This window comes from Sinohyriopsis cumingii, chromosome 12 (genome assembly GCF_028554795.1).
Source record: "Sinohyriopsis cumingii isolate HCF-2022 chromosome 12, ASM2855479v2, whole genome shotgun sequence".
NCBI classification, from domain to species: domain Eukaryota; kingdom Metazoa; phylum Mollusca; class Bivalvia; order Unionida; family Unionidae; genus Sinohyriopsis; species Sinohyriopsis cumingii.
The window spans coordinates 29,476,732-29,493,966 of NC_142972.1; the positions used below are offsets into that span (position 1 = coordinate 29,476,732).

The 17,235-nt window shown below is 35.5% G+C and overlaps 1 protein-coding gene across 1 annotated transcript in view; it reads right to left on the reverse strand.

Annotated features, from left to right (window-relative positions):
* Positions 1 to 485: 485 nt before the first annotated feature.
* The window catches only part of LOC149786167 (uncharacterized), a 61,238-nt gene continuing 44,488 nt past the window's right edge, over positions 486 to 17,235 (reverse strand). Inside the window, exons 9-12 of the mRNA XM_089976520.1 lie at positions 16,652 to 16,863; positions 8,206 to 8,406; positions 4,160 to 4,334; positions 486 to 1,311 (exon numbers count right to left, since the gene is read on the reverse strand). Of these exons, the coding sequence (XP_089832646.1) occupies positions 1,196 to 1,311; positions 4,160 to 4,334; positions 8,206 to 8,406; positions 16,652 to 16,863 (704 nt within the window). The 3' untranslated portion in view covers positions 486 to 1,195. The remainder of the gene's footprint in view (positions 1,312 to 4,159; positions 4,335 to 8,205; positions 8,407 to 16,651; positions 16,864 to 17,235) is intronic.

A 17,235-nucleotide genomic window follows, 5' to 3' on the forward strand; every position in this document is an offset into this window, starting at 1 on the left:
ATGTAATCTGGGCTACTAGGTTCTTTTCCTGGTAGCCCAATATGTTTTATATATATATATATATATATATATATATATATATATATATATATATATATATATATATATATATGTCAGACCCTACATTTATGCAAAACAAGTAACAATAAAGCATTTATACACTTATACACATTCCTAACACCTCTTAAGAGAACAGTATTGGTAAATTCTGTTACATTAAATTCTCTGGAGGAAAGTACAAAATTTAAATGTCAGGACAGTAAATGCTATGTGTAAATCATGGACCATTTTTGAAGAAGTTCCTAACACTTTGGTTGTCATGGATGCTATTACAGTTATATGATTAACAGTTTCCAGGAAATCCCAACAGTAATCCCTTACAAGCATTATAATGAAATACAGCCACATCTATTACAATGTTGATGCTAATAAACAGGAAGTGGTACTAATTACGTTCCCACTCAAGAAAATCCCATAGACCTGTATATAGCAAATTTTAATTTATTTAAAAGTTTTACATTTAACATAATATAGCCCAATTTCACTGCAATCACTCATGTATTGTAGGAAACTGCAACCATTACTTAAAAGTGGAAATCTGTTGCAGTTATATAAACAATTTTTGCTAGCCATTAAAGATATACTGTAAGATTTGTAAACATTAAGTCCACATAAGCCTCCATTATGAGAGGTTATGTAAAATATTATCACATGCAATCAAAAAACGGCAACTGCCAAACATATTTAAATTTGTAGCATAAGTTTACTGTAGAATAAGTTATTGAATATACTGAACAATTGTTGTGTAATTCATGCTAATCTCATAATTTCTTTACCTTGTCCATAAAATGTCAAGTACTAAAAAAGTGTATGACCATTTACTGTATGCATTTCCAACTGCCTGACAGAAAACGACACATAACAGCGAAGGAGGCAAAAATGTTATCAAAAGAAACAATCATACCACATTTAAGGTAGATGAGGTTCTCAATGTGAATCAATAAAGATATTTAAAATATCATTAAGAATGTGTCTAAACAAATTGTATCAAAATAATGTTATCACAAATCAGAGACATTAAAAATCTATGTGACAGATAATCTGTGAGTAATTTCTTCTGAAATATTCCTAGAACTAATGTCCATGTTATTTGTATTCTCATTCTAACACACTGGATGGAACCTTCCTCTGTTGATTAAAATCTCCCTAGAATTCTTGTCCCTGTTATTTGGAACTCTCCTTCTAAGACACTGGATGGAACCTTCCTCTGCTGATCTGGCTGCTGGCCTCCTACATATAGTTTCATCTTTCCTGCAGAATATATGATTCAAAGCTGAATTAGCATCCTATACCAAGTGCCAGAAGGTATATCATTGAAATGCCCAGGGCTTACAACTCTTTTAATTGTTTCAAGAAGGTATATGAATGAAATGACTGGGCTTTCTGACCATAATACCTTAAAGGTACAACCACTACCTCCCAATCCAAACCTCGAAGGGAGTTCAACATTGTCTGGCCACATATGTAGGAGTCAGACAGTGATCTCCCCTTGATATAGAGACTTGCACTAAATACAATGTGTAATTTAGTTACTAATTAAGTGGAATGAATACTCTCCTGATAGGATTTAATTTATGGGAGGCTGTATCTGTATTATGACTAGTCAGACATTATTAAAATAAAACAAACAGAAACATATTTTGTTTCATATATTGGTTTCTTCTTCAAATCTGTTACCCAATCATAATACCTGAGGTGAATGGGGAAGAGATTGCGGAAATTGTATCCCCTTACCCAAGAGAGACCGACTCCAGTCCCCTAAGGTGTGTGAGTCTGCACTTGATTGAAATGACCTGGAGTATTAGGGAGAAGGGAAAAAAATGCACAGATGCAGCAAAACTTGTATTACTATATGCATGAGAAGCTGCCAAACAAAGCAGGACAGTAATGTGTTGCGCTACAGCATTAGGTCACAGCAGATCTAGCTGAACCTTTTGGTAAGTAAGACCTCTGAGGTAAAACATGAAGAAAGTTGACCTGACCTCCATCCCACAGCTTGCATAATGTCAGCTAGGGAACAAGTTGGAAAGAGGTTTTGCCACAAAAGGCTGAATACCCCAAGAGCAGGAGCCTGTTCATGGCAAATGAAAGCACAGGCTGTCATGCAAGATACAGACCCATCCTGATCGAACTGTAGATAGTCTGGGTCGACAGATAAGGCATGTACTTCACTGATTCTGCTTGTTTTAGCTTGGACAGATAAGAAACAGGTCTTATACAAGAGGTGAACCAACAATACTCTTGATAGTGGTTAAAACAGTGCCTTATTTAACCATGTTAAAACCAATGATAGTTCCACTTTGGGCACAGGGCCAATGCCTACAGGAATGTCTATCAGAATTGACCAGATGATCAGAGACATCTTTATTTTGTCCTATATCCTCTCTTCTGTGGTGACACAGTGTGTCAGAGATTGAGGAATGGTAAAAGTTTATCATAAAGGGAACTAATGTTTTCACTTTGAAGAGCCATGGTAAAAAGTGAGCTATTTGAGATTGGTGACTTAAACCGAGTAATGTGTTCTTCCTCACACCACTGAGAAAATTCTCCATTTCCCTTAAGATACTTTCTTAGTGGTTGGCTTCCTTGCACAAGTGATTCTCTCCACCACTTGTTGTGTGAACTGATTGTTCTTGAGGGCTTGTTCAATATGATCAAGACATGCAAGTTGAACAGATCTTAGTTCGGATGAATTTCCTGCCATTAAGGGTTGTTTGAGAAAATTATGAAATATTACTATTTTCCCTGGAATTTCTACTGTCAGGTTTCTCAAGATATTTATCCATTGAGCTATGGAACCAGAGGTGTTGGTGGGTAAGCATCAGAACCCAAAAGATCAAGCCAATACACACAGTACGGATGCCTTAGTCTGTCTTTTAGCCAACACATACATTAAGGATGCCTTGCTGTCTTTTAGCCAAGACATACAGTAAGGTTGCCTTGTTCTGTATTTTAGCCAACACATACAGTATGGATGCCTTGTTCTGTCTTTTAGCCAACATATACAGTAAGGACGCCTTGCTCTGTCTTGTAGCCAACACATGCAGTAAGGATGCTTTGCTATCTTTAAGGTAACACATACAATACAGATGCATTGCTCTGTCTTTTAGCCAACACATACAGTATGGATGCCTCATTCTGTCTTTCAACCAACACTTACTGTAAGTATGCCTGGCTCTGTCTATAACCTAAAATATACAGTATGAATGCCTTGCTCTGTCTATTAGCCAACATGTACAGCAAAAATGCCTTGCTCTTTTAGCCAACACACAGTCAGGATGCCTTAGTGTCTTTTAGGCAACACATACAGTAAGGATGCCATGTCCAGTCTTTTAGCCAACACATATATTAAGGATGCCTACTCTATCTTTTAGCCAACACATACAGTATGGGTGCCTTGTTTTTTCTTTTAGCTAACACATATGGTAAGTTTGCTTTGCTCTGTCTTGTAGAAAACACATGCAGTAAGGATGCCTTGATCTTTCTTTTAGGTAACACATATGGTAAGATTGCCTTGCTCTTCTTGTAGCCAACACATACAGCAAGGATGCCTTGACCTTTCTTTTAGCTAACACATATCGTAAGATTGCCTTGCTCTGTCTTGTAGCCAACACATGCAGTAAAGTTGCCTCATATAACTTATTCCTAAAAACAACTCGCCACCTAATTGGTTATACCTTCTAGGATTGGTGTCTCCACCTAGTGAATACAATGACATTGTGAAACAAGCCTAGTCATGCAACAAATTCATGAGTGCCAGTCAACACAACCAGTCATTAGAGGAGACAACTAACAAGAAAGTTAACTGTGGCTCATGTGGACACAAGAGCTGAAACACCCTACCATCCACAGATTGTGGGTCATTTTTCCCATCCCCCAACCCCAAGTGAATGAAGTGACTTAGTGACATGCATTGTGTGTCTCTTTCCCACGCCCAAATCCCAAGTGATTGAAGTGACTCATTGCTGTGGATACTGTGTCTTTCTTACCACCCACCATATTCCAAGTGATTAAAGTGATTCAATAATGTCAACTATATTTCTCTTTCATACTCCCAAATCCCAAGTCAAAAGTGACTCAGTGACATTTTAAGACTCACCCGCTTCTACAACAAATCCATTAGCATCTGTCCATACAGCCATGCTGTCAGGGGAGATAACAAACTGGAAATTAATTGTGGCTCCTTTGGACACCGAAAACCTGTCAAACCACACCAGCTGTAGCTGAGGCATTTCTTCTTTTGTGTCAAGCCATTTGATGTATACCTGGACCACCTGAAATATATAATAATAAAGAATACTTCATTTAACAGGCTCATGCAGAGTAACAGTAATATCACCAGTACAACTACTGTGTTGGAAGGCCCTATTCCTAGTTCTGGTCCATGCAAGTGTCGGTGATTGCTAGTGAGTCCTGGTACATGCAAGAGTACATGCAAGAGTCAGTGATTGCTATTGAGTCCTGGTACATGCAAGAGTCAGTGAATGCTAATGAGTCCAAGTACATGCAAGAGCCAGTGATTGCTAGTGAGTCCTGGTATGTGCAAGAGTCAGTGATTGCTAGCAAGTTCTGGTACATGCAAGAGTCAGTGATTGCTAGTGAGTCCTGGTACATGCAAGAGTCAGTGAATGCTAGTGAGTCCTGGTACATGCAAGAACCAGTGATTGCTAGTAAGTCCTGGTATGTGCAAGAGTCAGTCATTGCTAGCAAGTTCTGGTACATGCAAGAGTCAGTGATTGCTAGTGAGTCATGGTAAATGCAAGAGCCAGTGATTGCTAGTGAGTCCTGGTACATGCAAGAGTCAGTGATTGCTAGCAAGTTCTGGTACATGCACGAGTCAGTGAATGCTAGTGAGTCCTGGTACATGCAAGAGCCAGTGATTGCTAGTGAGTCCTGGTACATGCAAGAGTCAGTGATTGCTAACAAGTTCTGGTACATGCAAGAGTCAGTGAATGCTAGCAAGTTCTGGTACATGCAAGAGTCAGTGACTGCTAGTGAGTCCTGGTACATGCAAGAGTCAGTGATTGCTAGCAAGTTCTGGTACATGCAAGAGTCAGTGAATGCTAGTGAGTCCTGGTACATGCAAGAGCCAGTGATTGCTAGTGAGTCCTGGTACATGCAAGAGTCAGTGATTGCTAGCAAGTTCTGGTACATGCAAGAGTCAGTGAATGCTAGTGAGTCCTGGTACATGCAAGAGTCAGTGATTGCTAGCAAGTTCTGGTACATGCAAGAGTCAGTGATTGCTAGCAAGTTCTGGTACATGCAAGAGTCAGTGAATGCTAGTGAGTCCTGGTACATGCAAGAGCCAGTGATTGCTAGTGAGTCCTGGTACATGCAAGAGTCAGTGATTGCTAGCAAGTTCTGGTACATGCAAGAGTCAGTGAATGTTAGCAAGTTCTGGTACATGCAAGAGTCAGTGACTGCTAATGAGTCCTGGTACATGCAAGAATCAGTGACTGCTAGTGAGTCCTGGCACATGCAAGAGTCAGTGATTGCTAGTGAGTCATGGTAAATGCATACTAATTGTTCATAATTTCCACATCAGAAGTTATCATTATCCTTTCTTAGAAGCCAGATTTTACTGGGTGTAAGTTATTATCGCTACCCACCCCTAGAAGTCAGACTTTACACAGCATAAAAAGACATATAACAGTTTACAAAATTACATTCTTTTCTATGATATCAAAGTAGAGGTACCATAATGAGTTGAAAAAAGCACATAATCATCTCACTTCTTTTAATTTTTTTAAATCACCATTCTTAAATACTGCTTCAGAAGCTATTATCATTGTACCCACTAGAAACCAGATTTGACTGATGAAAGTCATGGGCTTTGAGTAACCCTGGAGCAAAAGTCAGCAGTACATGTATTGTTCATACCTCAATAATTACTGATTAGTTGTTACAGATAACGTATCACATGAAAAGCATGCTGCATGATTTCCATTCATCTGACTCGTATACGATGAACCATAGTCATTAATATGTAAAATTTACCAGTGATAATGGTTTCCTTTGCTTTTAAAATTTTGTATTGGTCACATCATAAAAATTAAATGAGTGCTAAGTGCCTTTCCAGAGAACAAACTGAGGCAGATAACAAAGGCTGGCCAGGGTATGTATTGAACCCAGGACCATAGAATTACAAGTCTGATGTTCTACCAACTTAGCTACCATGGTTCCCTTCTGAATGAATAAACATATCTATTCCTCCTTCCAAATGCTTTCCAGTGAATAAATAGTTATTCCTATTTCCAACTGTATTGGTCAGAAAGAACTTTCTAAGTAGTCTTGGATGTATATTGCATTGAAGAATATTTAAACTATCAAATGTAGGTAACTGTGACCTTTGTTTGTGAGGGTTGAGTACTAACAGATATGCATCCAATTATCAAAAGCAGAAACAATTTAACAAAATCAATGAAGCATGAAAAATGTCAGAGACTTCTTTTACAATAAGAAAATAAAACTTGTCAAGAAGCATCCACTTACTAGGTTTCATGATTCTAGCTCAGATAGTATTCATGCATAAAGCATACCAACACTCGTGCAGCTATGAACTAAATTCAAAACCTTAACCAAAGCCAGTATAATAAGATGAAATCTAGATCATAATTGCTTCTTTACATGTGGTAGTAACAGAGATGCATATAATCATCAATTTAATGATTATGCTCCAGAAATGATTACTAAGCACAAAATACAACTCAACTCAGTGAAGATAAAATATGAGTCATAATAACCTATAAATGAAATGAAGGTGTAGTAATCAAGAATATGCATCTCTTGACCATCTTTTGTGATTCTAATTAGAATAGTATGTACATAGCATGCAAAAAACCTGTATTGTCCTAAGTTAAATGCAAAAACTTAACCTAAGCCAGTATAATGCAAAATGTAGGTCAAAATGACCATTTCTATATGGGCGTTGTACTGAGATGTGTACAATTTAGTTTAATGATTCAAGCATAAACAGAAGAAGAAAACAAACAATTCAAGCAAAGTCAATTAGCATGAAATACAAGTGACAGTACTTTAACATAAGGGTGTAGTACTCCTCCAGATGCATCCTCTCACCAAGTTTCATGATTACAATTATAACTGTACTATATTGGGGGTAAAAAAACATACATGATCATCAGCTAAATGCAAATTTCTTAGCCAAAGACAAGTAGAACATGAAATGTCGGTTACAGTGGCTTTTCTTTGTTGTAAGGGTGTGGTAATAACAGAAATGAGTACAATCATCTATTTTATTCTGGCATTAACAGTTCCTGATAATGAACCCAATCCAGATAAATATGAGTCACAGTGACCCTCTTTTGAGATCCGGGTTTTAGTAATCATCAAGATGTATCCATTCACCAAGTTCACGTTTTGGCATTTCTTGGCTACCATCAGTCTCTAGAAGACAGCAGGATATGGGAATATATTTCCAGCAGTAGTAGCATTAGTGTTCATAGCATTAAAAGTATTATGAATTTTTACTTTATTGTGGGGTATGATATTTTTGGGGAACCATAAATTTAAAAGATTCAACATATAGCCTTTACTGTACTGATTTACTATTAAGTGCTAATACATACATACATACATACTACATACACACACACACACACATACATACATATAATGACTCAACCAACAATGAGCCTTCTGTGGAAACAATAACTTTCCAAATCTATGATTCAGTGGAAACGAAAAATTCCCCATTCCCTGAATCTGTGGAACCAATAACAAAACTTACCCAATCCATGAATTTAAATAAGAACAAAAATATTTTTTCTGTTAATAAATTCACTGAATTATGTCATTATTCACAATGCAAGTCATACTGCGTACATCAAAGTGCAATTACTAAGTGGGACACACTGCCCTATGCAAGATGGTTTTTCCCACATCCATTTCTGAATAAAGTGGTCAAGCCAATCAATTTGTACACATACGGTTCTGGGTTCATCCCTAGGGCATAAATACATCATGCAATATACTAATGGTTATCCATGATGTCCATGCCTGTCTATGTACTCAAGTTTATTCCACCACAAACACAACATCATTACATCACATTTACAAATTGTTAACACTCATCTATAAACTTAAGTAATAATTATTTTAACTTCAAATTAGATATAACATGGATACCTCGTCCCCATCATATTGTCCTGTGTTTGTAACCTGCGCCTGAACAGTCAGTGGATCCCCAGCCCTGATCTGTGACACGAAGGTCAGATTGGAGTACTGGAATGTTGTGTAGGACAATCCATATCCAAATGGATAGAGTGGATTCCCTGTGAAATATCTGTAGGTTCTTTCTTTCATGGAGTAGTCTGTCATTACAGGAATCTATAAAAAGGAAAAGCAAGACATAAGTATATCTTACTGTTAGGGTACAAAAATTATTAGATCCATGATTCAATCAGTCCTATCTGTATTAGACTAAACTGTATTCATTAAGACTGGGGATAAACTAAATATATTTGTCAAAAATATGGGGTGGTCTTATTATCAAGTAAATGCTGTCAAACCTGTCCCTAATGGTCAACTTTATTCACCAGTCATCTTTTAACAATGGCCATTCCGAATTTCCTGTATAAATGTCCTGTATGTAATGGTCACTTGCCTTCTGCAGTCGCAGACAGATATTTTCTAACTAAGCATTGGTTTCCCCAAGCCATACACAGCCACTAGTAAGTATCTACAGTATTGCTCAGTCAATGCAAACTAATATTTTCCTTCATGAGGAAGGCGTTGCTTAGATAAAAGAATATCATGTGAATTGATGTGCAAACATTTTTTTTTAGCTAACTTGTATTCACAGTACTCCAGTCATGTCGACATAGTAATTCAAAGGTGTAAAGGCATGAAAGTCTGTTTTTTTCATTAACGTAGAGGGCTGAAGCAATTTGTTTACTGGATGGCGTGAAAAGCAATTGAGTAATTGCAGCAGAAATGGAAGTCTCCCTTTTGTGCCAGTGTGACAGGTATAGTTGGATATCTTCATCTATTTGCCTGGGATTTAAACCTATCTCTGAAGAAAAAAATTAATCTTGGTGAAAAGATATGAGTAACATCCACTATTCATTAGGGGCTGGGGTCATTAAGCATTTATAATTTGTCTAAGATGCCAGCTGAAGGTTAGGTTCATGGGTCACAAAGAATAACCAAATATGTCTTCTTTTGATTTCCAATTCATCACAGGCTTCTCATATAAGCCAAATGTCTTTTAATCTTGGCTAGTTGAGCAACTGGCTTATCCAGATACCATTTTTTTAAATGTGAACAGCTGTTTCTAAGCCCAACTTGTATAAACTGATCAAGCACTTAGTCAGTCCTATGTTTCAGTTATATGTAGGTTGTTAAGCAGTAGAGATGTTTCAATGGTGGACAAAACAAAGATCAGTGATTATTTAAAGTCAGTGATGATTTAACTTACATGATGGATTGAAGTGAGCAGGATACAGTACCATATACTCTCACATATATGCTGAATAATTTAAGGGAAAAAAAGCAAGGAAGAAGTGGGGAGGTCGGCTTATATGTGGGTCAGTGTCTAAACTTTACAGTTGTTAAGTCTTTTTGCTGACTACTATAATGGCTGTAAATCTTGGGCCTTGAAAAAATAATTTTTTCTGTGTCCTAAGACTTATGTGCATGTAAAGAAAAAAAATCATTTTCTGTGTCCGGAAACTTATTAAACTGTCATAAAGTACTATGATTTTGTTATTATTTTGCATGTGCATATTTTCTTATTTCTCCAACATGAAATCAAATAAAGGCAAATACAGACTTCATAATTCACAGGTCACTTGAGTTTACTGGTGAGACTAGACTGAACTATAATGTATAGTACTTACACAGTGCAAATCATGCATAGCATCACTTAAATCCTTATTTATTCCCACACGTATTAGATGCAGATTTTGCTTTATTCATTGTTTCAACCAAATTGCACTTTTCCAGATAACATTTCAGCTAGTCCCTAATAGCTGTTTCATTACACTGAATCATGCGCTCATGAGTTACTCATTTTCAATGATACAGGTGATCCTACAAACTGAGGTAATATTTATGAAAAAGTACACACATTTAATTGTACAAGGCACATGACCAGCATAACTGTTACACGTTCACAAAGAGTGGTAATAATAATGCTAAAATTCTCATCACTGATCAACTAAGATGATCCTCAGTCTTTGAAGTTTTGTGTTTTGGCTGAACAACATCACAACTTTCCACACAATGCAAAGCTTGATGTTTCGGTGTCTCCTTTGTTGATAATTGACAGATCTGTCTTTTGTTTTCTGACAGCAATACAGGCCAGTTATTCAATAAAACCCTGAAACTGGCTTGTGTAAAGAGGGAATTTTTACTGGCAACTATACCAGTACATTGATGTGTAATGCATTTCATTCCATAATACAAGCATGATTACCGTAGTTTTGTAAAAGAGGGTGTAAGGCATACCTGTCAACTTTGCAGAAGCCAAGTAGGGAGACTGAATGAAAAATAGGGAGATTGGGAACTAAAATCGGGAAGTTTCTTGAGGCACTTTTTAAGCCTTGTTTTCACTAAATATTGACCAATCTTCTTGGTCAATTTTGTGTGAAATTCGCAAAGAACTCACAGTTTCTCCCTGTGACGTACCCTATTTTCATATCCTGGTCAGCTGTGGCCAAACTGTACAATAGCTAAAAGGTTAGTTTAAAATAAACAAGAAAGAAAGCCAGCACAACTAATTAAAAGTTAATTCTTATCGAGGCAACTTTTTTGTGAAAACGACTGGCCCTCCATCATAATTCAAAGAAACTATGTTCTGCACCACTCTGTGTAATGCAAGCACCAGCAATTGATGGCAAATAAAGGATGTTCAATTTCTTTGAACTAAAGGGACCTAAATACGCAGACCCTGGTACTGTACATGTGGCAACTATTTTTCCCTCATATATCCGACCTTATTTTTTTATTGTCAACCCACAAGGCATTCAGTATTGTTTATTATAAAACATGTATTCTGAATTAGTTTTTTGAAGAGACTGTGTGGTTATGTATTTTCATTCCTTCTTTTAATTTAACGATGGTAATTAACGTTTGTATATATGGTATAAAAATGCAAGATGATCACTCGTGTAAGTTTCTTTGGTGGGAATGGAGCTATAGCATATGGAGTTACAGCATTTATAGTGATCTTTCTTAGGAATGAAACTAATTGATGAAAATTTTATTGTTGTGGTTTATTTTGTTCTGGTTTATTTTCTGATTTTTGTATTGTTGTAGAGATATAGAAAAAATTATAAATATACGTGAATAATGTTTAAATTTAACATTCTATTAAGTGAAGAAGCAAATTCTTTCTAGTGCAGTAATTATTTCGTCACAACAATATTCCCAGGTGATACAACAGAACATGACATCCATGGATTACATATATATTTTATGTAGGACTTTATATAATTTTTTATGATAAATGAAAATTGAAGACAATGTAATATTCGGGAGTTCTCTGCAATATGAGGCATGTATTGACCCAAAAGATTAGGATGGGGGGGGGCTTGAGAGTTTACACGTCCTTTACATCAAAGCAACCTACAACTCAGCTTTTACAGTATTAGTGTAATGTTTGAAGTATTATTTCTGAAACTCCATTATTGTATTTTTGAGACATCATTAAAGTTTAGTGCAGTGGTGCCCATTATTTGACCCTAAGGGATGTACTTCATTCAGTTGAATGTACTTAATCCAGTGGGGGCCCCGAGTGGCCGAGTGGTCTAAAGCGCTCTCCGTTACGGATCACTGCCATTTCATCTCTGCGTGGGTTCGAGTCTTGGATTCGGCCAATGTGGGTATGTGAGAAAGCTTGCCAGTAGTTTCTTGTGGGTCGGTGGTTCTTTCCAGAGTTTTCCAGGTTCTTCCTACACCATTAATACTGGCCGCCATGTATAGCGTATCTTGTGCTGAAAAATGGCATTAAACCACACAACAACAACAACTTAATTCAATCCTACAATGTACATGCAGTGGCGCCATTATGTAAATATGCTCAGCAGCCTAATTCTCAGAGTTGAATCAAATCATACTGTGGTTTGTTGTGTTGTCATACTTATTTTAATGAGTTAGGTATTTACAACTTCACGGCAAAATAAAAACATAACTACTGGTGCAGTGATATAAAATGTCCAATGCAATAACGCATAAACCAACAATAACTGAGTCAAAAGAAAGAGGTAGTATTACAACCCACGAATGCTCAATTCTTGTCATCATTCGATCAAGTTATACACAAATTTGAATTAGGCAGAAACAATAAGAAAACAGAAAATTAAATAAATTACTTTTCAAGCAAGTTTATACCATTTCTTTTTAATAATCACACGTGCCAACCCTGAGAGAAGTAAACATGTAGTTTGTATTAAAATAAGTTTGCCTAAATAAATGTGTTTAGAACTTACCATGTGCATCCTGTGATGTCTCAGAGTTGTGGGTCAGCTTATACGTGGGTCTTGCACTTTTTTGTGTTTATACCTATTCAGTTGGGAGGACGCGTTATGTGCAAATGGGTTTATATGCAATTATATACGGTAATTATGTGTGGAACATAAATTTAAAAAAGAACATATGTGCATATTTTATGATTTTGTTGTAAAGTAAACATAAAACATTCTTGATAACAATAATAATAATAATAATAATAATATTCTGGGAATGGCATTTGTTCACACACCAATCTTAGAAGGTCAACATGTGTACATAGGTCACCTATGCAAAAATGTTACCTTGGCCTTTTCCCATAGGTGGCCACTATTCACAAGTTTGACTGTATATCCTTATTAAATACTTGCCAAAAAGAAACCGTAACAAATTGTGAGGAGGGTAAACTTACTACTAGGCATGAGCATATCACCTGATAAATAGGGCATTTAATTCCTACAAGCATTTTTATTTTCCTGTAGCATATGATAACCAAGTAGATTTCCATCCTACAATTCCCCTTACAGTAAATCAGCCAAAAATAACATAACACTCCATTATTTATGTCCCAGGCCTGTATTAATGCCCAAGACCTCTATTTTCAGTTTAACTTGATGAACAGTACTTGAATTAAACATCAAAAGCACCTTTTCACAATATTTGCTTTAGGAGTAAACTTTTATCTGATGTTCTAGAAGGGTTCCCACAAATTAAAATTTCCTGACCAATGGCACATTTTCCCTGACAACACATTTCATTTCCAACATACACTTTCCAATATTAAACATAACCAAATAAATGTAACATATTTCTTCAACGATAAGTCCATGCATGATGATTAGATACCATTTCAAGAACATCTAGAGTGGCCCTGAGTAGCCGAGTGGTCTAAAGTGCTAACCTTACAGATCGCTGCCATCTCACTTATGTCTGCATGGGTTCAAGTCTAGAGCTCAGCCTATGTGGTAAGTGAGAAAGCTTGCCAATAGCTTCCCAAGGGTCAGTTGTTCCTTCCAGGGGTTTTTCCATTCTTCCTCCACCAGTTACACTGGTTGCCATGTATAGCCTTATTTTGAAAAATGGCATTAAACCACATAACAACAACAACAACAACTTCAAGCAAATTTTATGCTAGAAATGAAGTGTTCCATGATATTAATTCAAATCCAAACTTTAGACAAATTTAATCGACTGGTACTATCGAGGGAAAAGTAGTGCCATTAACGCTGTCCTCGACCTCCCCTACAACCAACACTAAAGAACCAACACTATACCTTACATGCAACCAAACAGTATGTTTTTTTTCCCTACAACCAACCCAACAGAATCTTTCATTTCACATTTTTACCGAAGAATGTTATGTAACCTCAACAAAACAGATTTAAAATGGTTGAAAAATGTGCAAGAAAAAATCAAAAATACATTTAAGCAATTTATATAACGCTAATAAATTTGCAATTAAGTGATGAAATCAGCTTGAAATCATCATTGGCCATTTAAATATATATCTATGTTCAAATAAAACAAAATAACAATATCATGAATTATACTTAATCTTGGTGCCATATATAAAGGAAATATTGGAATTTCTTATTTCAAATTATTATATAAAAAAAAAAATTATAGGACATAAACTGAATATATGAACAAAAAGATATACACCATGGAACCAAACATGAGATGACAGACTCATCCTCATCCTTTTTTATCTGATTTCTCCTCCCAAAATTAAAGATATTATATGTAAAAAATGTTATGAGTCTATGCTTTAAAATAAGTAACAGAGAGCGTAAAAAGCAACAAGCTTTGTAAAATTCAACAATTAATTTATTTCCCAAGAATACAAAGTAAAAATTTAATACAAAGGCGCTTATGGTATTATGAATCAAATCCCCAATAATCCAAGAATTACAGACTGAAGTCCTAATAATTTAAACTCCATTCAGTAGAAGTCCAAAGTAAATCCAATCTGAAGGCAATGATGTGTCTGTGTTAGCATGTTGAGTATTGATATTACAATAGTCTTTTGTTGAAACACAGTAATATAATTCAAGGTTTGAATTCACAATAAATTCCAGTGAATCTCTCTATCCAAGAATTTTATCAGAGCACCTTTGTATTTCCAGAGAAAATAATCATTTGAATTCAATAAGTTAAAGAAAATAGAGTCCAGCCAGAAATAGTACTGGACACAACCATATAATACAACTTGACTGTACTAGAAATCAAAGCACAAATGAATTTTCACTTAAGTGACAAGATTATAGTCTTCTACATGATCTCAGATCACAAATACCATTTTCTGATAACTATTACTTAATGGAAAATAACCTCCTAGAATGATCCTGATGTTTATAAAATACAAATATCAGTTATTATTAGAAACCAGAACCTGGACTATGTCAAATACACACTGGAAATTCCAAAACTAAACCCAAATAAACATATTTACTTCTACTACTAATAATTCAGATTGCAAACTCATACACAATGACGACATGTTTAGCTATGTATTAGTTGTTTATAGAATTCAAAAAAATAATTCAGGTCAGGCAAAAATGAACTCAGTTTTGGACAAGGTTAAGTCCATTAAACAATGTTACATTACAACAGTGTGTAATGAAATATAAAAATATATATAAAAAACTATCTAATAAACAATGTAAAATATATTAAATACATATAACACATACACTATAAGTGAACAGGTTACATCCAGTCACATCCAAAGCAGTTTTACATGCAAGCATAACATCATTCAATTATTGTTCAACTACAATATCATATATCCTTGACTTAAATTACTTGATTATAATAAGGACCAACCAAGAAAATATATACTTGACGTAGATTAGATGTAATCAGGGGACAACAAAATTTTGCAGATAGCTGTTATTGTAGTCATACTGGATTTATGACTGGTACTATTTTCATTTACAACAATCTAGGTATCATATGAAATCTACCAGTGAGCACTCTATGTTGCTTTAGCCATCCAATTAACTGAGGAGTAGAGATAACAATATTTTCAAGATGGCTACTGTGGTGGCCAGATTGGATGTCAGATCTGCACCATATTCATTTAACATCAACTGGACATCATAAGAAATCTTCTGAAGAAAATCCACGTCATTATGACTTTCTGTTGAATTAAATTTGTGATAAAGACTACTACCATGGTGGCCATATTGGACATTAGATAAGCACCATTTTTATTTAGGACCAGCCTTAAATCATAAGAAATCTTTCAGTGAAAATCCCATACTGATATCACCATCTATTTAAGAGCAATGATAACTAGATTTTGAAGATGGCTGCTGTGGTATCCATACTAGATATCAGATTAGCGCCATTTTCATTTAGGACCAACTTAACAATATAAGAATTACAAGATGGTCTCTGGGGTGGTCATACTGGATGTCTGAGCATCATTTTCATAGACCATGGTATGAATGTGTCTGTAAACTTTCAAGGAATTCCTCAAGTAGTTTAGGAGGAATAGCAATAACAAACTTGTATTAACAGACATATGGACAATAGACCATCCCATAAGCTCTTTTGGTCTATGACCAGCAAAGCTAAAAATCATGCTAACAAAATTTGTATTGACAAAGTGTATCATGTCCTCAAAATAAAAACAAAAAATAAAATTCCTAATTCATTCATATAAATATCTAATCAGGACATCTATATTTAAATACCTAAATACTATCTATTGTATCTGAATACCATGTCTACATCAAAATTTCAATTGTTGATGTCATTTTTTTGCCTAATCATGCTAATAAGCTCTTTGGGATGCACCGAAGATCAATGGATGAAGAGACAGACAGATGAACAGACAGATGCCTGTGCAGATAGATGGATAAATAGATCAATAGATGAATGTAGGTACAGATGGATGGATAGATAGATCAATAGATGAATGTAGGTACAGATGGATGGATGGATGGTTAGATGGTTGAATGAATGTACAGGAAGATGTATGAAAAGGACTGAATCAGGATAAAAAACTTTGATGAAAGAAAAAAAAACGACACACACAAAAAATTAACTAAAGTGTAAACAAACCTTTCTATGAGAGGGGGTGGAGTTTGTGTATTATCTGTTGATCGGTACATACCTGATCAGCAGTTCTGTACCAGGTAAATGGCAGTCTGGCAGCAGGGTTGGCTCCAGTTCCTGTGTTGGTCAGGACATTATAAAGTGCCTCTCCTGTTGACTGGGCTGGGAAGAAACACTCCAATATGGCTGATATTTGTGGATTAGGGTCATACATAGTGATATTTACTGGACCAGAATTGAATAAGACCAAAATTATTGGAATTCCAAAACCTGAAATATTAAATTAAGAGATGTGAAATCTTATTATTAAGTATTACTGAAAGATTACTAATGTAGCAATAGCATTTAAAATGGTCATGTATTGAGGACAAGATCTTTTAAACTGGAACAATCTGAGCACCTTGTATTCGTCTTCTCTTTGAAAGCTAGTAATTTGACAAGTGAATACAAATGTGTAACTACAGTACAACAGTGTGTACTTAGACAAGTCAACAGGAACAGATAACTACTGTGTGTAATCTGACAAATGAATAAGAATGTATAACTACTGTATAACTGTTACAGTGTGTAATTTAATAATTGAATAAGAATGTATAATGACTGTATAACAGTGTGTAATTTGACACCTGAATAAGAATGTAT